The sequence below is a fragment of the Thamnophis elegans genome, chromosome 6, assembly GCF_009769535.1.
Source record: "Thamnophis elegans isolate rThaEle1 chromosome 6, rThaEle1.pri, whole genome shotgun sequence".
Classification (NCBI taxonomy): Eukaryota; Metazoa; Chordata; class Lepidosauria; order Squamata; family Colubridae; genus Thamnophis; species Thamnophis elegans.
In genome coordinates, this window is record NC_045546.1 from 3711369 (window position 1) to 3733986 (window position 22618).

General features: G+C 43.8%; 2 protein-coding genes across 2 annotated transcripts in view; one reads left to right on the forward strand and one right to left on the reverse strand.

Annotated features, from left to right (window-relative positions):
* Positions 1-13755, reverse strand: part of INTS4 (integrator complex subunit 4) — a 39122-nt gene extending 25367 nt beyond the window's left edge. The window contains exons 1-10 of the mRNA XM_032219822.1: positions 13610-13755; positions 11702-11899; positions 10744-10861; positions 9186-9292; positions 7694-7879; positions 7501-7551; positions 5734-5822; positions 3843-3963; positions 2208-2279; positions 806-980 (exon numbers count right to left, since the gene is read on the reverse strand). Coding sequence (XP_032075713.1) covers positions 806-980; positions 2208-2279; positions 3843-3963; positions 5734-5822; positions 7501-7551; positions 7694-7879; positions 9186-9292; positions 10744-10861; positions 11702-11899; positions 13610-13666 — 1174 coding nt within the window. The 5' untranslated portion in view covers positions 13667-13755. The remainder of the gene's footprint in view (positions 1-805; positions 981-2207; positions 2280-3842; positions 3964-5733; positions 5823-7500; positions 7552-7693; positions 7880-9185; positions 9293-10743; positions 10862-11701; positions 11900-13609) is intronic.
* Positions 13756-17709: 3954 nt separating this feature from the next.
* On the forward strand, positions 17710-21066 carry KCTD14 (potassium channel tetramerization domain containing 14). Its single transcript, XM_032220097.1, has 2 exons — positions 17710-18107; positions 20294-21066. The coding sequence occupies exons 1-2, from the start codon at positions 18045-18047 to the stop codon at positions 20960-20962; spliced, it is 732 nt and encodes a 243-aa protein (XP_032075988.1). The 5' UTR covers positions 17710-18044; the 3' UTR covers positions 20963-21066.
* The last annotated feature ends 1552 nt before the right edge of the window (positions 21067-22618 follow it).

The window sequence follows — 22618 nt, forward strand, 5'->3', positions numbered from 1 at the left end:
TTTTTCCTCGCTATTCTTGTTCTTCAATTAAACCCTCTATTACTCTCTTCTCTCCTATTCCCTGGTGTGAGTTATCCATCTACTGTTTTTTTTATTTTTTCTTGCCATTTAAGGTTTCACACACCTTTTTTTAGAGTAATTCACTGTACATCCATGATCTCAATTTAGCCAATTTAACATTTTTAAAAAGAATTTTTACATTATATCACAATAATCGTTTCATATGCATAATCCTTTTACATCATAGTTCTTGTTAGGAATATAATCTAACGGTTGGGTTGGCAATATATAAATCATGTAACAATGTTGTACCTGTTTTCTTTAAATCATACTGTAAAATGTGATCGGTTGCTGTTTTCCTCAATCAGCCATAAGAGGGAGCCAGCATGACTGTTAGCTCTCTCTGTTTGTTAGATGCTGGGCTGATCTGATCTGAGTGTTTTGGAAGCTGGCTGTTAGAAAGTGCCTAACTTAACAACGGTGGTGATTCCCTTAAAGACTGTTGGCAGAAAGGTTGTAAAACGGAGCAAAAGGTCACTTTACAACTGTCTTGCTTAGCAACCGGAAAGTGAGGCTTAATTGTGGTCGTAAGGCAAGGACTACCGGTATTAAAATGGCCAACTTTCTTGCCATGTTGGATTTCATTACGCAGGAGGCCGTTGGGGTTTTCGAATAATGCACCAGGGCACTGAAACATGGGTTAAAAATTGAATGAAAATTGAATGAAAAGGCATAGAACTGAAGGAACCGTTCTTGGGAGGTGAGGACCGCTCCCCAAAAGAGATCCACGGGGCTCCCCACTCACCGTACATCTCGTCTTCCAGGCCGTGGACGAAAGCTCCGCAGGCTCCTGATTCAATGAGGTTCACGGCTCCCGTGTCTACTTCTTCTTTCGGGGCGTCGTCCCCCCATTTCCTGCCACTGGAGAACTCGCCGGAACTGTACAGCTCTTTAGCCCGTTCGTGAGCGGTGCGTTTGCGCTGTAGAGACCAAACCGTCAAGGGAAGTCGTATATATTCTTGTTTCCCGCAATATAAGACCTGGCATAGTTTTTACACATGCACCTAATATAAGCCCTACTCCACCCCAAAAAATAAGCCCTACGCCCCACTTAAGAGCCTGTGCAGCTGGCTGCCTGTCTGGTTGCTTGCTGTGCCACTGCTGGAGCTGCCCCAGGCACCCTCAAGGCCACCGCAGCCAGGCCAGTAGAGCTGGGGTAGGGTAGAGTCGAGTAGGCGTAAAGTAGAGGTAAAGTAGGGTTAAGCAGAGCAGAGTAGAACAGAGTAGGGATAGAGAAGGGATAGAGTAGAGTACAGTAAGAGTAGAGTAGAGTAGAGATAGAGCAGGGGTGAGCAGAGTAGAATACAATAGAGATAGAGCAGGGATAGGGTAGAGTTAGAGAGAGTATAGAGTAGAGATAGAGCAGGGGTGAGCAGAGCAGAGTAGAGCATTGTAAATGAGAGCAGAGCAGAGATAGAGATAGAGCAGGGGTGAGCAGAGTAGAATACAATAGAGTAAGATAGAGCAGGGATAGGATAGGATAGGGTAGAGTAGTTAGAGTTAGAATAGAGTAGAGATAGAGCAGGGGTGAGCAGAGTAGAATACAATAGAGATAGAGCAGGGATAGGGTAGAGTTAGAGTATAGAGTAGAGATAGAGCAGGGATAGGGTAGAGTTAGAGTATAGAGTAGAGATAGAGCAGGGGTGAGCAGAGTAGAATACAATAGAGTAGAGATAGAGCAGGGATAGGATAGGGTAGAGTAGTTAGAGTTAGAATAGAGTAGAGATAGAGCAGGGGTGAGCAGAGTAGAATACAATAGAGATAGAGCAGGGATAGGGTAGAGTTAGAGTATAGAGTAGAGACAGAGCAGGGGTGAGCAGAGCAGAGTAGAGTATTGTAAATGAGAGCAGAGCTAGAGATAGAGGTGAGCAGAGTAGAATACAATAGAGCAGGGATGGAGTAGAGTAGAGACAGAGTAGGGGTAAGCACAGCAGAGTACAATAGAGTAGGGATAGAGTAGGGATAGAGCAGAGCAGAGCAGAGATAGAGCAGAGTTATGCGAAGCAGAGAACAATGGAGTAGGGATAGAACAGGGATAAAAATGAAACCAGGAAGCATTCAAAAGAATAAATTGGGGAACCTCCAGACTCCCAGGGTTTGGATGTACAGATATAAGCCCCAGCACAAAACAAAACAGAATACTGTACCCTCAAATCCGACATCAGCTTCTTGTCCAAAGTCTGTTCTAAAAAATGAGAACTAACTTGCTGCATAGACCCCTGGAAAACAGGTGGGGGAGACCATTGATCAGAATGTCAGTTTAATCCCAAGCCCAATAAAAGCTAAAACAATTATTTAAGTCCCGTCGGATACCTGGGTAGAGTTTTTCTCAAGTCACTTTGAATGGAATGAGGCTCATAACAGATCATTTGTGCTTTAAAAAACAGGTCTCCAAATTTGGGAACTTTCAGATTTATGGACTTCAACTCCCAGAATCCCTGGGGACTCCCTGGGGAATTCTGGGAGGTGAGGTTCTATTCTACTATGACGTTTTACGTTAAATCTTAAAGTTGCCAAGTTCAGAGAGCCCTCTGATAACCCAGTCTCTTATTTCAGATATTCAAAAAGTGGTCAAAAAAGATTAAAAAAAAACAGAGAAGAGCCACAATTCAATTTGTCAATTTTAATAGATTTGTATGCCGCCCAATCCCGAAGGAGTCCGTAACCACAAAGAGGATGAGGGGACTGGAGGCCAAAATATATAAAGAATGGTTGCTGGAATTGGGTATGTCTAGTCCAGTGATGAAATTCATTTTTTTTTTACTACCAGTTCTGTGGGCGTGGCTTGGTGGGCATGGCAGGGGAAGGATACTTCAAAATCTCCATTCTCACCCCACTCCTGGGGGAAGGATACTGCAAAATCTCCATTCCCTCCCCACTCCAGGGGAAGGATACTGCAAAATCCCCATTCCCTCTCCACTCCAGGGGAAGGATACTGCAAAATCCCCATTCCCTTTCCACTCCTGGGGGAAGGATACTGCAACATCTTCATTCCTTCCCATTCCAGGGCAAGAATAATGCAAAATCCCCATTCCCTCCCCACTCTGGGGCCAGCCATAAGTGGTATTTGCCGGTTTTCCAAACTATTCAAAATTTCTACTACTGGTTCTCCAGAACTGTCAGAACCTGCTAAATTTCAACCCTCGTCTAGTCTGATGAAAAGAAGGACTAGGGGAGACATGATAGCAGTGTTCCAATATCTCAGGGGTTGCCACAAAGAAGAGGGAGTCAAACTATTCTCCAAGGCACCTGAGGGCAGAACAAGAAGCAATGGGTGGAAACTAATCAAGGAGAGGAGCAACTTAGAACTGAGGAGGAATTTCCTGACAGTGAGAACAATTAATCAGTGGAACAGAAGTTGCCTCCAGAAGTTGTGAATGGCCCAACACTGGAAGTCTAAGAAGATATTGGATAGCCATTTGTCTGAAGTGGTATAGGGTTTCCTACCTAGGCAGGGGGTTGGACTAGAAGACCTCCAAGGTCCCTTCCAACTCTGTTAATTCTGTTTTGTTATTATGGTCAAGTCAGGATGTTGCTGTAGGCCAAACACCCGTTTCCCCCCATATAAATAAAAGAGACTCAAGAAGGAAACATTTTTGTTTTCACTTCCTCCCTTTGAGCTTCAGGGTGAGGCTGCCTGAAGCTCAGCACAACAAAGGCAGATCGACCAGAAAGAGAGAGGACAATTAAGCATCTTGAGTTTCATGGACCAGCTAGCAGATTAGTGAGGATCACCATGGCAACGGAAAAGGAGGAGGAGGAGGAGGAGGACCCTTTCTTACCAGTAGCTTAGCAGCCTGGACTCTCACGACCCAGGAGCCATCACTGACCATGTGACAGATCTTCCCAAAAGCATCATCGACCAGCCGGATTTCTTCATGGGAAGATGGGATGGGGACAATGCTAGAGAGTGAGAGAGAGAGAGGAGGGAGGGGGATAAGGAGAGAGCGGGAGGAGAGAGGAGGGAGAGGGAGGGAGGAGAAAGAGAGGGAGAGGGAGGCAAGGAGGGAAAGGGAGAGAGAGGGAGCGAGGGAGGGGGAGGAAATGAGGGAGAGAGGGAGAAAGAGGGAGAGGGAGGGGAAGAGAAAGAGGGAGAGAGGGAGGGACGGAGAGGGGAAAAGGGAGGGAGAGAGGTATAAAGAGAGAGAGGGAGGAGAGAGGAGGGAGAGGGAGGAGAAAGAGGAGAGAGGGAGGGAAGGAGGGAAAGGGAAAAGTAGAGAGGAAGGAGGGAGAGGGAGAGAGGGTTGGAGAGGGGGAAGGAAAGGAGGGAGAGAGGGAGAAAGGAGGGAGAGAGGGAGAGAGAAAGGGAGGGAGGAAACGAGGGAGAGGGAGAAAGAGGGAGGGAAAGAGAAAGAGGGAGAGAGGAAGGGAGGGAGGGAGAGGGGGAAGGGGAGGGAGTGAGGGATAAAGAGAGAGAGGGAGGAGAGAGGAGGGAGAGGGAGGAGAGGAGAGAGGGAGGGAGAGGGAAGGAAAGGAGGGAGAGAGGGAGAAAGAGGGAGAGGGAGGGAAAAAGAAAGAGGGAGAGAGGAAGAGAGGGAGAAAGAGGGAGGAAGGAGGGCGATAGAGGAGGGAAGGAGGGAGAGTGGGAGAAAGGGAGGGAGAGAAGAAAAAAAGAGATATTATGGATAGTCCTGAACTTACAACTGTTCATTTAGTAACCATTCAAAGTTACAACGACCCTGAAAAAAAAGTGACATGACCATTTTTCACACTTATGACCGTTGCCGCATCCCCATGGTCACGCGATCAAAATTCAGACGCTCGGCAACTGCTTCCTATTTATGACCATTGCGGCGTCCCGGAGTCCCGCGATCCCCTTCGGCGACCTTCCGAAAAAGCAAAGTCAACGGGGAAGCTGAATTCACTTAACAACCGAGTTGCTAACTTAACAACTGCAGTGATTCGCTTAACAACGGTGGCAAGGAAGGTCGCAAAACGGGGCAAAACTCACTTAGCAGATGCCTCGCCTAGCAGCAGAAATCCTGGGCTCAACTGTAGTCGTAGGCTGAGGAGTACAGGGAGTCCTCAACATACGATCCCAATGGAGTCTAAAATTCACCTGTCAACAATGTCTGGACTTCAACTCCCAGAATTCCACACACACACACACAAAACAAGGCTTCTCCGAATCCTGCTTATAGCACCGTATTTTTCAGAGTATAAGACGGACCTTTTCTCCCCCAAAAAAGAGGGTGAAAATATGGCTGCGTCTTATACACTGAATACAGCATTTTTGGCCTCCTGAAACCCCGCCCCCTTTGCAAAAACGGCCATGCATAGCCTTTAGGAGGCTTGTAGAGAGCTCCTGGGGGCTGGGGAGGGCAGAAACGAGCGAAAACCAGGCCGTTTTTTGTTCATTTTTACACACACACACCCCAGCACTCTACAAGCCTCCTAAAGGCTATGCACAGCGAATTTTTTTGGCAGAAAACGGGCCCGTTTTTTGCTTTTTTTCGCCCCACTCCCCCCCATTCCCAGGAGCACTTTGCAGGCCTCTCAAACTCTCTGCATGGCCCGTTTTTCAGAAAAAGCGAGGCGTGCAGAGGGTTTGGGAAGCCTGCAGAGTGCAAAAACTTTTTTTTTTAATTTACCTCTTCAAAATCTTGGTGCGTCTTATACCCCCCCAAAAAAATACGGTAGTTCCTTCCGAGCTACCTTACACCTCGCACCTACCTTTCCGCGTAAAGCTGGCTGAGGACCCAGGTGAGCTGCACCGCGACGCTGCGGACCTGTTCGTAATCATCCATTAAGAGTTTGCAAGCCTGCAACGGAAGATATCCCAGGCGGTTATTAGTGGTCGGCCGTTTCACCCTTCACAGGGAGTCCTCGGCTTACAACAGTTCGTTTGGGGACCGTTCGAAGTTACGACGTCACTGAAAATAGCGACTTAGAACCATTTTTCACATTTATGGCCTTTGCAGCATCCCCACGCCTGCGTGATTGGCGTTCAACTCATATTTACGACGGCGGCAGTGTCCAGGGGTCACGTGATCCCCTTTTGCGACCTATTGACGAGCAAGGTCAATGGGGAAACCAGATTCACTTAACAGCCGTGTTGCAAATTGTCGACTTATAACTCCAACTTACCGTATTTTTCGGAGTATAAGACGCACCAGCTGTTTGACGGAACTTGCGCTGTGGGTGCATGTGAAATTGGCCGGTTGCTTTAAAAAACAGTATAGACCATGGACGGGCGGGCCAAAACGAACCACCGTACCGTATGCTGTCAGATGTTCCCGGCTACTACCGGTACGGCCGAACCGGGCCATACTGACTGGAACTCACCACTGGAGCATTGCTCATCTAATTGCTTGGTTAAGATTATTTGTGAAGTAATTGCAGTTTAATTATCTGAAAGGGGGAGGGGGGGAAATCCTAACATAGTGTTTCTCAACCTTGGCAACTTGAAGATGTCCGGACTTCAACTCTGGACATCTTCAAGTTGCCAAGGTTGAGAAACACTGTCCTAACATATTTGAAAAGTGGTAGCTTGAAAGGAATCATTTGATCTGAAGAAAAAATACACCTGCAGGCAGAGATGATTCATGCTCCGAAGCCAAGCAATCAAGCTGATGCATTAAGGCTGATTTTGTTAGAATCTCAATCAGAACTGGTCTGGGCTTGAGGAGCTAATTGTCTGAGGGGCAAACATTTTTTTTACTTTTTAAAGCATTATTAAACTACCTGTTCTCCCCAACCTTTAAAAATGCTTTAAAAAGTTTTTAAAAAGTTTTGAATCAGCTGTGCAACAATCAGCTGTGCCACCCGTGAAAACTTTAAAAAAAAAAACTTTTTAAAGGATTTTTTTACTACCGTGAAGTGGCCCGAACCGATAGCATTTCACCCCTGGACTCAAGGTGGCAAACAGTCCTTCCTCCTCATATTTCCCCAACAACAATAATCCTGTTTGGTGGATTGAACTGAGAGTCTGAATTCCGCCAGCTGGCTTTCATGCCTAAGGAGGGACTAACTCACCATCTCCTGGTGATTGGCCCAAAGTCCCCCAGCTGGCTTTCATGCCTAAGGCGGGACTAGAACTCACAGGCTCCTGGTGATTGGCCCAAAGTTACCCAGCTGGCTTTCATGCCTAAGGCGGGACTAGAACTCACCGTCTCCTGGTGATTGGCTCAAAGTCCCCCAGCTGGCTTTCATGGCTAAGGCGGGACTAGAACTCACTTTCTCCTGGTGATTGGCCCAGTCACCCAACCAGCTTTCATGCCTAGAGGGACTAGAACTCACAGTCTCCTGGTGATTGGCCCAAAGTCCCCCAGCTGGCTTTCATGCCTAAGGCGGGACTAGAACTCACCGTCTCCTGCTTTCTAACCTGGTGCCTTAAGCACTAGACCAAAACCTAATCAAAACAGATTCCCTTAATATTTCTCTTGCATTCATCAAATATTAGAGCTCTTACTAAATAATGATATAGGACATCATCATTACCTGGTTATAAATGGCTTGCTGTAACTTTAAACCCCTTTCGTGGAGCTGCAACTATAGGAGAGAAAAAAAAATACACCAGACTGTTGTTATAGCAATTCAGGGAACTTTTGCAAAATAACATGAAAATGTGACGGGATTTGGGCTACGTTTCCACCATTCATTCTAAATCTTCATTCTTCTCACGGAGACTTACCATGGCTTTGATAGCTGCCGTCCTCACTCGTGGGTCCTGGTCACTAAAGTGATCACCGATGATCTTCTGGACGTCTTTGGGGGACTGGCGCTCCACTTCCTTCGAGCCCCCTTTCTCCACTGATCCCAGACAGCCAATCAGGAGCAGGCATTTGTTCCTTACGCCGTGCGAGGAATCCGTCAAATGCTGTGGAGCAAAAGAAAAGATTTCCCCGTGGTTTTTCGGCTCTCTCGGTTTCCGGGGAGACCACAAATGCAATTAATAATAATAATAAAATGATGATGATTAGTACTAGTTGTGGTGGCGCAGTGGTGAGAGCGCAGTACTGCAGACTCCTTCTGCTGCCTGCCTGCAATTGGGCAGTTTGAATCTCACCAGGCTCAAGGTTGAACTCAGTCTTCCGTCCTTCCGAAGTGGGTAAAATGAGGACCCAGGTGGTTGCGGGCAAAAGGTTGACTCTGTAAACCGCTTAGAAGGCTATAAAAGCACTGGGAAGCGGTTAAGTCTAATTGATATTGCTGTGTGTGTGTGTGTGTGTGTGTGTGTGTGTGTGCATCTGTCTGTCTGTGTACCTATCTAATCAAGAGCCGTGGTGGCGCAGTGGTTAGAATGCAGTATTGCAAGCTAACTCTGCCGACAGTTCGATCCTGACCAGCTCATGTTTGACTCAGCCTTCCTTCCACCCTTCTGGTAAAATGAGTGCCTTTGAATTTCCCATTGCGTCGGGAAGAAATGTTGAAAGACATGGAGCTGTACCAGGGCTGTCCAACCTTGGTAAATTTAAGCCGTGTTTAAACCTTGGCAACTTTAAGCCTTGGCAACTTTAAGCCTTGGCTGCCAGCAGTTTGGCAAATCGAATCTCACCAGGCTCAAGGTTGACTCAGCCTTCCATCCTCTGGGGTGGGTAAAATGAGGACCCACATTTTTGGGGGCAAGAGGCTGACTCTGTAAACCGCTTAGAGAGGGCTGGAAAGGACTGTGAAGCAGCATATAAGTCTAAGGGCTATTGCTATTCCTTCCTTCCTTCCTCCCTTTCTTTCCTTCCTTCTTCCCCTATTCCCTCTCCTTCCTTCTTTCCTTCCTCCTACCCTCCTCCCTCCCTCCCTCCCTTCCTGCACAGTGGTTAGAATGTAGCATTGCAGGCTAACTCTGCCCACTGCCAACAGTTCGATCTTAACCAGCTCAGAGTTAACTGAGCCTTCCGTCCCGAGGTGAGTAAAATGAGGACCCAGATTGTTGGGGGGCAAGAGGCTCTGTAAACCGCTTAAGAGGGGGCTGTAAAAGCACTATAAAGTGGTATATAAGTCTAAGGGCTGTTGCTATTGTGGACTTCAACTCCCAGAATTCCAGAGCCAGCACTGTCGGTGAAGGAATTCTGGGAGTTGAGGTCCTCGTGTCTTACAAACTTGCTAAGGCTGGATATTCCTGATCTGTGCAATTAAATAAGTTAAAAGAACCCGAGTTCTTTCACCGGCTGACCGTTTTTAATTACCTTGCAAGCCACGTCGACGAGATGTCCTCGCACTGCAGGGTTCTCTTGAAGTTTCTTCCCTATCACCAGCAAGGTATCCAAAAGCTGAGCCAGAACTTGGTGGGATTCTGCAAAGCAAACCAAAAGCCCACTCCTATTTACAATGCAACGACCACCTTGTAGGAAAAGGGGGAGCTCCTGCATAAAACAGAGAGCAAACGCCACACTGATGATGTCACCTAGCTGGGTACCATATTTTTCGGAGTATAAGACGCACCAAGATTATGAAGAGGTAAATTTAAAAAAAAAACCTTTTCCACTCTGCAAACCTCCCAAACCGTCTGCATGCCTCATTTTTTTGTGAAAACTAGCAAAAAGCTTGTTTTTGCCCTCCCCCCCAGCCCCCACGAGCACTTTGCAGGCCTCCCAAAGCCTCTGCACATCCATTTTGATGAAGGGGGCGGGGTTTTGGGAGGCCAAAAATGCTGTATTCAATGTAGGATGCATCCAGATTTTTACTCTTTTTTGCGGGGCGGAGGGGGGGGAGTTCCATCTTATAGTCTGAAAAATACAGTTGTAGAAAAGACAGGACAAGCAAGCCAGCTCTTCAGGGAAGGAAATGTTTATTGCGCAGGTTCAGAATGAATGGCCTGAACAATGAGTGATAGTCAGGAAATTCCTTATATAGTTTATCGCTTTCAGCTAAAGCCATCTGTTAGTTTTGGAAACACCCCTCAAGATTTGCCCTTGAGTTACAGCAATATTATGTCTACAGGAAGTCATAATACATAGCTCAGCCAACGGACAGACATAGCATGTATTTTGAGGAACTAACAATATGTGTCTACCAAACAGATTTACAGTCAAGCCAGCAAATAGGTTGAAATAGATGTTTTGCCTCAGCATATTTCATGTACAGATTTCCTTCTAACCCGTGTCTAACCGCACCATGTCCTAAAAGCAAACCTTGCAATTTCTATATGAACAGTTAAAGCTTAATATCCGTGACCCGTCAAAACCGCGGTCCACTAAAGCGCGTCCGATTAAAGCGCGTACCTGACGTCATCAGCAGCACAACAAATACGACCGCGGAGAAAAAAGGGCGCTTTAAAAAGCGCTTTTAAAGCAAGCCGTTTCACATAAAGGTAAGGGTTAGGTTTAGGTTTAGGGTTAGGTTAAGGGTTAGGGTTACGTTAAGTGTTAGGGTTAGGGTTAGGTTAAGGGTTAGCGTTAGGTTTAGCGTTAGGTTAAGGGTTAGGTATAGGGTTAGGTTAAGGGTTAGTTTTAGGGTTAGGTTTGGGGGGGTTAGGTTTAGATTTACGGGTTAATTTTAAGTTTACCGCTCACAGCGTGCTGTTTTCGTCGCGCTGTGATGACGTCACGTACGCGCTTTTGTCGAGCGCGCTTTAGTCTACCGCGGTTTTGTGGTGGAACCCTTAATATCATGAAACCCTAGTTTGGTTCAGGCTTGAGGCCTACCTTGGTTCAGCCTGCCACCTTAATACGGTAATTAAATTGTGATTGTGAGGCGAGAACTCCACAATTCCGTAAGTTCCTTGGCTGGGAGGAGACGACTTACTTTCAGTCTGGAGGGTGTTAATGACGTCATCCAGAACGGAGTCGGGAGAAAATCCAGGGGTTTTTGACAACAGGCCCAGCAAGGAAGCAATTTTCAATCTCACAGAGGGATCGGTTTCCTGTGGATAAGAGACGGGTGTCAAAAACATCGTCTTGTCTGCAACCGTCCCAGCTGGCTTCCAACAAGCAAAATCAACAGAGAGCTGCATGATTCGCTTATCAACGTGCGATTGTGCGAAGGGAGCTAAAGAACAGGGGTCAACTTGGGAGTAAGATGAACGATGAATGGCCCCTCCCAGAGAAAATAAAAGAGAGAGCGCCAGGGGAGTGGAGTTTGCAGGAGACAATGAGTTCCCTTCATTGGTTCGTGACTCTCCAAGATTCCTTGCCAAGTTTTTCAGATATCGGCCTGGCAGCTCTCCAAGCCAGATAAGGTCTGTGACTGTAAATCCTCCCTTGAAAGACTTTGCTGGATGTGAAGGAGCAGAATTCACAGTCAATTAATAACAAGGGTTTTCGTCAGGAGTTTCATGTTCTTATCTGGCTTGGAGAGCTGCAAAAATTGGCAAGGAGTCTCAGAGAGAAGCGAACTAATTGTCTCCTGCAAACTCCCCTCCCGTTTCACTCCTCTTTTATTTTCTCTGGGAGGGGCCATTCATCGTCCACCTGTGGCCTTACTCCCAAGTCGACCCGTTCTTTAGCTCTTCCCTTCCTCTGGCAACTCTGTGCATGCGCACACTGGGAACAGGCTCCAGCTGTTCTTCTGCCTCACTGATGTCTGACTCCAAAGGCAGCTGATAACTGGCATACGGCTCTGGCCCCTCTCTGCCTCTGACACAGAGCCCTCATCAGAGCCTTCCCCAGATTCCAGGACTGGCCCATCTTCCTCCCCAACCTCCTCACTGTCCGAATCTGCTGCCAGCTCTGTTGGTCGCTGGTGGGTCACACCATTGTCCTACCTTGTAATAATGTTCCAGCAAGATTCGCACAATGCCTTCCACACTTTCAGCCTCCACTGGTTTCCTGGCAAACTGAAGCAGGTACTGTAAGGCATCGGCTGGCGAGGTGGCCTTGCAAAGATCTACATGAAGCGCGGCAGACTTGCTGGGTTTGGTTAGCCGGAGTTTTTTAGCCGAAATTTCTTCATGCTGCTGTTGCTGAAACATTAAAGTAAAGTTTACACTAGGTTCGAATTTTTTGTTTTTGTATCATAGACTTCTATAGATCTTTTTTATTTTATTCCTTTATTATTATACTAGCTGATAACCTGGTGCTGCCCGGGGAATTTATTCATCCCAACCCACCTTCCATGAACATCAAAAAATATATGAAAATATGTAAAAGAAAAATAAAACATATATGTATGTAAAAGAAAAATATGAAAAGTATATGAAAATATATAAAAGAAAAATACAAAAAATACATAAATATAAAATACATATGCTAATTATAAAAGAAAAATACAAAAAGTATATGAAAATACTATATATATATATATATATATATATATATATATATGCAAAATGTAAAAGAACAATACAAAAAGTATATGAAAATATATAAAAGAAAACATATATATATATATATATATATATATATATATATATATATATATATATATATTTCTTTTATGTATTTTCGTATACTTTTCATATTTTCTTTTATATTCATATTTTTTTGTATTTTTCTTTTATATATTTTCATATACTTTTCGTATTTTTCTTTTATATTTAGGATTATATATGCATGTGGATAATACATATATATAAGTGTATGTATGTGTGTTTGTATATGTGTATATGTGTGTTTGTGTGTGTTGTAACAAAGGCAACAGTAAAAATATTGGGCTTTCTGTCTGGATGGTCTCTTGTGACGAGCCGATGGACAGAGAATGGAAGCAGTGGGCTTCCTCCCATATTTGGGCATACCAGGGGTTGTAACACTTTATATATATATATAAAGTGTTACAACCCCTGGTATATATATATATATTAGATTTTACAAACCCCGGTATGCCCAAATATGGGAGGAAGATCACTACTTCCATTCTCTGTCCTTCGGCTCGTCACAAGAGACCATCCAGGCAGAAACCCAATATTTTTACTGTTGCCTTTTTGTTACATTTTGTTTTGTGTGTGTGTGTATATATATATATATATATATGTATGTATGTACGTACGTACGTACGTACGTACGTACGTACGTATGTATAATGTATATATGTGTGTGTATATTGTATATATATATATACATATTGTATATATATATTGTATATATATATATAATGTTGTATTTTTGCTGATAAATAAATAAAGGGAGACTAGTATAGATCTATTTCAAGCTATTTAGCTCTCATCAGCTAGCCATACCCTTACTGGGATTCGAATCTGATACATATACACATATACATATACATATACATACACATACATACATACACACACATACATACACACACACACACACACACACGCATATATAATCCTAAATATAAAATAAAAATATGAAAACTATATGAAAATACATAAAAGAAAAATAAAATACATATGCTAAATATCTTATCTAAATCATATAAAAGCGGCTCTCCTTTTTCCCTAGCATCCCAGGTGCCGTCCAGACGATCCAATCAACCCGGGTCAAGTGTAATGTGGGAACCCGCCCGTTTCCTTGGGACGCGGAGTGCCTGGACCGTGCCACGCGCCTCCTGTTTCGATAACCCGGGTTCCGCGTGTCGTGTGAAGACAGCCAGACACGCAGGCATTGCAGCCCATTCCGCCCCGGGCCCCCGTCCAGCCCGTTAGGCTTCTTTCCACGAACTCCCGCCGACCCCGGGCCCTCCTTCCCTCCTCCGGTGCCTGGTCGGTTACCTGGACCACCACTTTGCTGAACTCCTCGTACACCCGCTTCTTCAGGTGAGCCGCCATGCTCCGGGCCTTGGCGAACCGTCCCAGCTTCGCCTTTTGGGCCCTCAAGAGCCTCCTCGGCCGCCGTAGCCACTCTAGCCTTCGCTCGCTCCCGCTCACCCGCGTTAAAGAGGCTCCTCGTCTCCCGCCTTTCATTTAGCCGTGACTTCAGGTTTTCAAAGGGCAGCTTTCAAGAGCCTTCCATTTGCGGGGTCGGAGTGGCGGAAGTCAATGGAAGTACGGCAGATGAGATTTTTCCAGAGGGGGCCTTTCGCTGGAGCAGATCTGCCTGTCTATCAATTATCAACCGTCTGTCTGTCTGTCTGTCTGTCTATCAACTATCATCTGTTTATTATCCATCCATTTATCTATCTATCTATCCATCCATCCATCCATCTATCCACCCCTATCTATATCCATCCATCCCTCCCTCCCTCCATCCCTCCCTCCCTCCCTCCCTCCCTCCACCCACCCACCCACCCACCCACCCACCCACCCAACCATCCATCCATCCATCCATCCATCCATCCATCCATCCATCCATCCATCCATCTATCTATCTATCTATCTATCTATCTATTTATCTATCTATCATCTAACATCTATATCTATTTGTCTGGGCTTGTCTATCAACTATCTATCTATCTATCTATCTATCTATCTATCTATCTATCTATCTATCTATCTATCTATCTATCTATTTATCTATCTATCATCTAACATCTATATCTATTTGTCTGGGCTTGTCTATCAACTATCCATCTATCTATCTATCTATCTATCTATCTATCTATCTATCTATCTATCTATCTATCTATCTATCTATCTATCATCTAACATCTATATCTGTCTATTTGTCTGGGCCTATCTATAAACTTTCTATCTAACTACCTCCATCCATCCATCCATCCATCCATCTATCTATATGAGCTTGACTTCCTCCCTGAAAATCCACTCCAAAGACAGCTGATAAAGACCTGCAATCTGATTATTATAACATATGGGAATTATTTTATCAATGGTTAAATATGAAAAGGGGGGGAAAAGCAAAGAAGTGAAATAGCGAAAATGTTTTGACAAATTTAAATAAGTTAAGAAGAGGATTATTATAGCATTAAGTATGGTATATATTAGTATTAGTGTTAAGTTAAGAATAGATGAAATAATAAATATGGCTGTAAATTGTAATTGTTATTGTATAAAATACGTGCACAAAATATTTGTACCCAAATGACACACTGTTTAGTGGAAGATGTTGTTTGAATCAAAATAAAATTATTATGTTTTAAAAAAAGACATGTAGTTGGATTCAAGCTTTTTCATCCTTGGCTCATTTAAGGTGTGTGGACTTTTAACTCCCAGAATTCTGGCATTGAAGTCCAGAAAACTTAAACTTGCCAAGTTTACACAGGTAGTCCTCAACTTACAACCATACGTAACTAACCCCAAAAATTTCCATAAAAACATGCCAGTTGCCAAGCATCTGAAATTTGATGGCGTGATCTGAGGGATTCTGAGTCGTACATCTGAAAGTCATCAATCACTTTTTTCATTTCCGTTGTTACTTCAAACAATCACTAAACAAATGTTTGTGAATCGAGGACTACCTACACAAGAATGCTGGTTTCTTGGCCTGTGTGTATTTTTTACTTGCGACAACAATTGTATTCCCTGTTCCTTAGGAATGTTTGAATAAATGACGTTCATCTGATTTATTTTCCCATGTGACCTGGTGGGCGTGGCCAACTTGTAAAATGTGGTGAAACTCACTTAACAACGCTCTTGCTTAGCAAACAAAACGTTGGCTCAGGAACTCTGGCATTTGAAGCACGCAAGTCTTAAAGCTGTCAAGTTACTAGACCCTTGCACCCCTAACCCTTTAGGAAAAAAAACCCGCAAGGATGTTCAAACTTGACAGCTTTAAGACTTGTGGACTTCAACTCCCAGAATTCCTCCTCCAGTCATGTTGACTCAGGAACTCTGGCATTGAAGTGTGCAAGTCTTAAAGCTGTTAAGTTACAAGACTTTTGCATCCCTAACCCTTTAGAGAAAAAAAACCCAGGGGTGTTCAAACTTGACAGCTTTAAGACTTGTGGACTTCAACTCCCAGAATTCCTCCTCCAGTCATGTTGACTCAGGAACTCTGGCATTGAAGTGTGCAAGTCTTAAAGCTGTTAAGTTACAAGACTTTTGCATCCCTAACCCTTTAGAGAAAAAAAACCCAGGGGTGTTCAAACTTGACAGCTTTAAGACTTGTGGACTTCAACTCCCAGAATTCCTCCTCCAGTCATGTTGGCTCAGGAACTCTGGCATTGAAGCACGCAAGTCTTAAAGCTGTCAAGTTACAAGACCCTTGCACCCCTAACCCTTTAGAGAAAAAAAACCCAGGGGTGTTCAAACTTGACAGCTTTAAGACTTGTGGACTTCAACTCCCAGAATTCCTCCTCTTGCTCTTCTTGATGATGTGCGGACTGGCGGGGGGAGGGAGCTGGAACAGCACGGTAGATTTTTGGAACCTCTTCTGTAGAAGAGGTTAGAACTGGCAGGAACCCACCCCTGTGATAGTTATATAAGATTTACATGTACAGATAAAATAAACACAACAGATATGTAAAAGAAGTGAAATGTGTTGCAAGGCTGTTCCAACAGGCCTGGGGCTGATGAGTTCCCACCCCTACTCGAATTGTGTGGCTGTTGACTGCTTTTCAATTGTTTCTGTATTTTGTTTGTTTTTTTGCTTTTTTGTCTGTATTATTCCCTTCCCCTTCGGTTTGTTAGCCGCCCTGAGTCCCTTCGGGAATAAGGCGGCATACAAGTGTAATAAACCTTGAACCTTGAACCTTGTTTGCATAAACGAAATAAAAAGTTTTAAAAAGAGAGAGAGAGAGACAAGGAAAGACGGATTAGGCTGGCTGGCTATCCGTCATGTTTATTTTTTTTCCTTTTTCTTTTTTCTTTTTCTCGTTAAAATGTTTTATTTTTCCATTTTTCATTTTCTTTTTTTTTGTATTTATTTATTTTTTATCAATTTCATATATACATTCACAATTATAGGATCTCATAACTGTTATTAATAATATGTATTTATAACAATTTTTCCTACTGTTGACAATATACTTGAAGGTTGCTTTTTTAACATCCCATAGATCCATCTTATCTTACAACGGTCCTACTTCTTCTTCCCTCCTCCCTTTTTCCTTCCCTCGTTTCTTCTCTCCTACTCCCCTTCCTTCCTTCCCTCCCTCCTTCCCCTTCCCTCCTTCTCTCCTTCCCTCCTTCCTTCCCTCCTTCCTTCCTTCCCTTTCTTTTCTCCTTCTCTCCTTCCTTTCCCCCTTCCTTTCCTCTTTCCTTCCCCCCTTCCTTTTCTCCTACATTCCCTCCTTCCTTCCCTCCTTTCTTCTCTCCTTCTCTCCTTCCTTCCCTCCTTCCTTCCCTCCTTCCTTCCCTCCTTTCTTCTCTCCTTCCTTCCCTCCTTACTTCCCTCCTTACTTCCCTCCCTCCTTCCTACCCCCGTTTCTTCTCTTTCTTCATTTTTCATTTTCATATAGTCACATATATACTGTGCATAACCAGGGCCATACAACATTAAACAATAATCACAGCAATTCCTCTTGTCAACAATACCCCCAGAAATATAAATAAAACGAAACTCAAACTCAAATAGAAACCCAATATACCTCTTCTGCTCTCCATACACCTCTTTCTTCCGCCCCCCTCCAACTTACTATCTTCCCTCCATCATTCCCCTCTACCCTACTTCCCTTCCCCCTCTACCACTCCTCTCTCCCGATCCACTCTCTCCCTTCCTTCTCACCCTCCCTCCCATCCTCTCTACCGCCCTCTCTCCCCCTCTTTCTTCTATCCCACTCCTCCTCCCCTTCGTGTATTTCTACTATATGTCAATGTATTCAGCTTGTCCTGTTTTTACAGAGAAATTAAAGAGAAACAGTATACATGTGAAATCGTATTACATTGAAATCTAACACATAGTATATATCCCCCCTCCTCTCCCTCCCTCCCCCCTAACACCCCACCTCCCTCTCCCCCCCACCCCACTTCCCAGAGCCCGTACACGGTATAGATGCTATCTGTCATGTTTGACGTGTCAGCCTGGAGGCAGGAATTTGGAAAAAACTTGCCAGAAATCCCCTCCTACTTCAGACTACAGTGCCACCTCTCAAGGCGTCTTAAATGCAAAACTTCCTCTTACAGGTGCCTGACTTATGCTGTTTTCACCTGGAAGGGAGTGCCCGGTGTGCAACAGGCTGTGAATGAACATCGGGGAGTTGCAGGGCAGAGACAAGAATCTGGAAAGGAAGACCAGTTTGTTCCCAGCAATAACCCACCAGTTGCTAACTGGTAAACCTCTGAGACACCAGTGCCAGAGGAGGGGAAAAAAATGAGTAATTCTCCCGAGCCAAAAATCCTGGGGAAACAAACTCCAGCCACGTTGCCAACGAAGGTAAGCAAGAAGGAAGAATGCAAAAAGAGGAAGGGGTGGATGGGTGAGTTTAATCCCCTCTCTGGCAGTCTTGCGACACCACCCCCCCAGGAGCAGTTGGTAGGGGGGGGCTATTTGTTGGTGTGTTTGAGGAGCAGATGCGGTGAGGAGATGTCGAAAACAGCTTTGGGGGTCTTGGTGGGAAAATGCAGCTTTGTTTAAGGGGAGACTTTGCTGGCGGTAGATCTTGTGCAGTCAGTGGATTGACATCACACAATGCACTAAGAAAGGATTTTGTCAACTCCAGAGGCTTTAGGGTGGGTGGGCTTCAACTCCCAGAATTCCCCAGCCAGCACGTGAAGTGTTAATATCGCTTTACAAGGCCTTGATAATACTTAGAGTGACAGAGTTGGAAGGGGACCTTGGAGGTCTTCTACTCCAACCCCCTGCCTAGGCAGGAAACCCTAAACCACTTCACACAAATGGCTATCCAACATCTTCTTAAAGGCTTCCATTGTTGGAGCATTCACAACTTCTGGAGGCAACTTCTGTTCCACTGATTCATTGTTCTCACTGAAGGAGAGAAGAAAGGAGGGAAGGAAGGAGGGAATGTAGGAAAGAAGGAAGGGGGGAAGGAAGGAGGAAAGGAAGGGGGAAAGGAAGGAGAGAAGGAGAGAAGAAAGGAGGGAGGGAAGGGGGAAGGAGGGAGGGAGGGAGGGAAGGAGAGTAGGAGAGAAGAAACGAGGGAAGGAAAGAGGGAGGGAGGGAAGAAGAAGTAGGACCGTTGTAAGATAAGATGGATTTATGGGATGGTAAGAAAGCAATTTCAAATATATTGTCAACTGTAGGGAAAAAATTGTTATAAATACATATTATTAATAACAGTTATGAGATCATATAATCGTGAATGTATATATGAAATTGATTAAAAAAAATATTGTTCTCACTATCAGGAAATTTAAGGTAAGACCACACTTCAAATATTGCAGCCAGTTTTGGCCTGACTTTGTAGACATATTCAATTCCAACATCTTTTTTTTTTATAAGATGAGACTCTGGAAAGAGTGCAGAGAAGATTAGGGGACTGGTGGCTAAAACATGAAGAACAGTTGCTGGAATTGGGTATGACTATTCTAGTGAAAAGAAGGACTAGGGGTGATTTTTCTAATATTTGAGAGGCTGCCACAAAGAGGAGGGGATCAGCCTATTCTCCAAAGCCCCAGAAGACAGGACAAGAAGCAATGGATGGAAACTAATCAAGGAGAGAAGCAACCTAAAATTAAGGAGAAATTTCCTGACGGTGAGAAAAATTAATCATTGGAACTACTTGCCTCCAGAGGTTGTAAATGCTCCAACACTGGAAGTCTTTAAAAAGATGTTGTATAGCCATTTGTCTGAAGTGGTGTAGGGTTTTCTATCTAAGCAAAGGGTTGGACTAGAAGACCTCCAAGGTCCTTTCCAACTATCGTTCTGTTCTGTTCTGTTCTATTCTCTATATTTTCCATTCCGTTCCATTCTGTTCTATTCTATTCAATTCTATTCTATTCTATTCTCTATTCTATTCTGAAGTCTATTGTATTCTCTATATTTTCTATTCTATTCTATTCTCTATATTTTCTGTTCTATTCTATTCTATTCTCTATTGTATTCTGAATTCTATTCTATATATTTTCTGTTCTATTCTATTCTCTATATTTTCTGTTCTATTCTATTCACTGTATTTTCTGTTCTATTCTATTCTATTCTCTATTGTATTCTGAATTCTATTCTATTCTCTATATTTTCTGTTCTATTCTATTCTCTATTGTATTCTGAATTCTATTCTATATATTTTCTGTTTTGTTCTGTTCTGTTCTATTCTCTATTGTATTCTGAATTCTATTCTATTCTCTATATTTTCTGTTCTATTCTATTCTCTATATTTTCTGTTCTATTCTATTCAATTTTCTAATGTATTCTGAATTCTGTTCTGTTCTGTTCTGTTCTCTTCTATTCTCTTCTCTTCTGTTCTATTCTATTCTATTCTAACATTCAATCCCACAGGAGGGATTGTTCTTTGATCTAGAAGAACCAAGGCAAACGTCTTTAAAACAATGTATTATTGATGAAAAGTCTCCTTTAACTAGATCTTTGTGGCTGTCCCCCTGCTCTTTCCCTCTTCAAAACCGAGATGTGGCATATCTTCCCCTCCCTCTTCTCATCCGCAGTGTCAAATCGTCGAGTTAAACATTGGCGGGGACATCTTCACAACCGCACTGAGCACCCTGAAGAAGTACCCAGGATCCATACTGGCGGAGATGTTTGGCCAGGCGAAACCCCGAACAGATTCGCTGGGGCGAGTCTTCATAGACAGGCCTGGGACTTATTTTAAATACATCCTGGAGTATCTGCGTAGTGGCCAGGTTCCCTTAAAAGATGTTGAGGAGGTTTACAAAGAAGCCACCTACTACGACATCAAGCCTCTGATCAAGCAACTGGAAGAGTCTCCTCAGATCTTCGGGGAGCTGGTGGCCAGGAAACAGTTCCTCGCACGGGTGCCCAACTATTCCGAAAACATCGAGCTTATGATCCGAATCGCCCGGGCAGAAGCCGTGGCCTCTCGCAAATCCAGCGTCATATTCTGCGTGATGAAGACTTTGGAAGACGTGGCGAGGTGTAGCGATGCTCTCAGCAGCTTAGATACCTCCAAGGAATCTGTGGTCCAGTTCGGCCCGTGGAAAGCTGCCCCGGACAATCGGGATCTCCTGGACTGCATCAAGATGGATATGGATAGCAAAGGTTACAAGACATCTTTCCAGGGGTTCATTCCAGACAAAGGCTTTCGCTTCTCCTCCAAGAATGACTTCTTCTACAAGTGTTTGTTCCACTGGTGGTAGCTCAAAGCTCGCAACTCATAAGATCTAGGAGGTCTCTTGTAAAGCAGGACGTAAAGTGAGATTTGGACATGAAGTGTGAAACCTACTGGGTCAGGCTGGACAGCCTCTTAGAGCCCCTTTACTTCTATATTAAAGCCACAGAGGCAGAGTTGCAGCTTGCAGCTTGCAAAAGAACAGGAAGCCAGTGCCTAACCACAAGATGTCCCTAGGTCAAAACCTATGTCAAAAGTCCAAGGTTCAATTAAAGTTTGTTAATGACACGTACTCCATAAACAAAAGGAGAAGTAAGACCCCCATCTCCTTATAAGGCTTTCTCCTCAAGGTAACCACTAAGAAATGAGTTAAGTATTTCCGTGTTGCAATGCTTTTGAGAATGTATAAGAACGCGTGCTTCGTTGTGCGTCCAATCACACTTGGCCAATGAAGAATTCTATTCTATTCTATTCTATTCTATTCTATTCCATTCTTTTTAATTCTATCCTATCCTATCCCCTATTCCTATTCTATTCTATTCTATCCTTTATTCCTATCCTATCCCCTATTCCTATTCCTATTCCTATTCTATTCTATTCTATCCTCTATTCCTATCCTATCCTCTATTCCTATTGTATTGTATTCTATTCTATCCTCTATTCCTATCCTATCCTCTATTCCTATTCTATTCTATTCTATCCTCTATTCCTATCCTATCCTCTATTCCTATTCTATTCTATTCTATTCTATTCTATCCTCTATTCCTATCCTATCCTCTATTCCTATTGTACTCTATTCTATCCTATCCTATCCTATCATCTATTCCTATTCCTATTCTATTCCATTCCATTCAATTCCATTCTATGCTATTCTGTTATATATTCTATTCTGTTATGTTCTATTCTGTTATATATTTTATTCTGTTATATATTCTATTCTAGTCTATTCTAGCCTAATTATTTCAGACAAATGGTTATCCAACCTCTCCTTAAAAACTTCCACTGTTGGAGCATTCACAACTTCTGGAGGCAATTTCTGTTCCACTGATTAATTGTTCTGATTTTCAAAGAAATTTCTCCTCAGTTCTAAGTTGCTTCACTCCGTGATTAATTTTCATCCATTGCTTCTTGTCCTGCCCTCAGGTGTTTTGGAGAATAGCTTGACTCCCTCTTCTTTGGGGCAGCTCAGTGGTGGGATTCAAATAATTTAACAACCGGTCCTCTGCCCTAATGACTAGCAGGGTAGGCGGGGCTCGGTGGTCATGTGACTGGGTGGGCATGGCCAACTCAACATCACTCGCGTTGATGGGCGCTTCGCCTTAGCTGTTACAATGATAATAAGGGTTAACGGGAGAGGCAGTTTCTGTAAGCAGGGCAATAAAGATTAGACTAGAAACACCAGAATGTTTCCTTCCTGCCTTCCTTACAGGGTTAGCCCTGCAAAGTGGGGAAAAAAACAAAAGGAGATTTCTTCCAACAACCGGTTCTCCGAACTGCTTAGAAAGTTACCAACCGGTTCTCCCGAATAGGTGCGAATCGGTTGAATCCCACCACTGGGGCAGCCCCAGAGATATTGGAACACTGCTATCGTGTCATTATTATATTACAATAATCATAGAAGTAATTTTCAATAACAATACGTTTCAACTTCCTGGTGACTTTATTAGACAAATTGGATTTGTCC

Coding starts and splice junctions, on each gene's coding strand:
- KCTD14 (XM_032220097.1), top strand. CDS start 18,045: ATGAGTAATTCTCCCGAGCCAAAAATCCTGGGGAAACAAACTCCAGCC. Junction 18,108..20,293: donor CAGCCACGTTGCCAACGAAG/GTAAGCAAGAAG, acceptor TCTCATCCGCAG/TGTCAAATCGTCGAGTTAAA.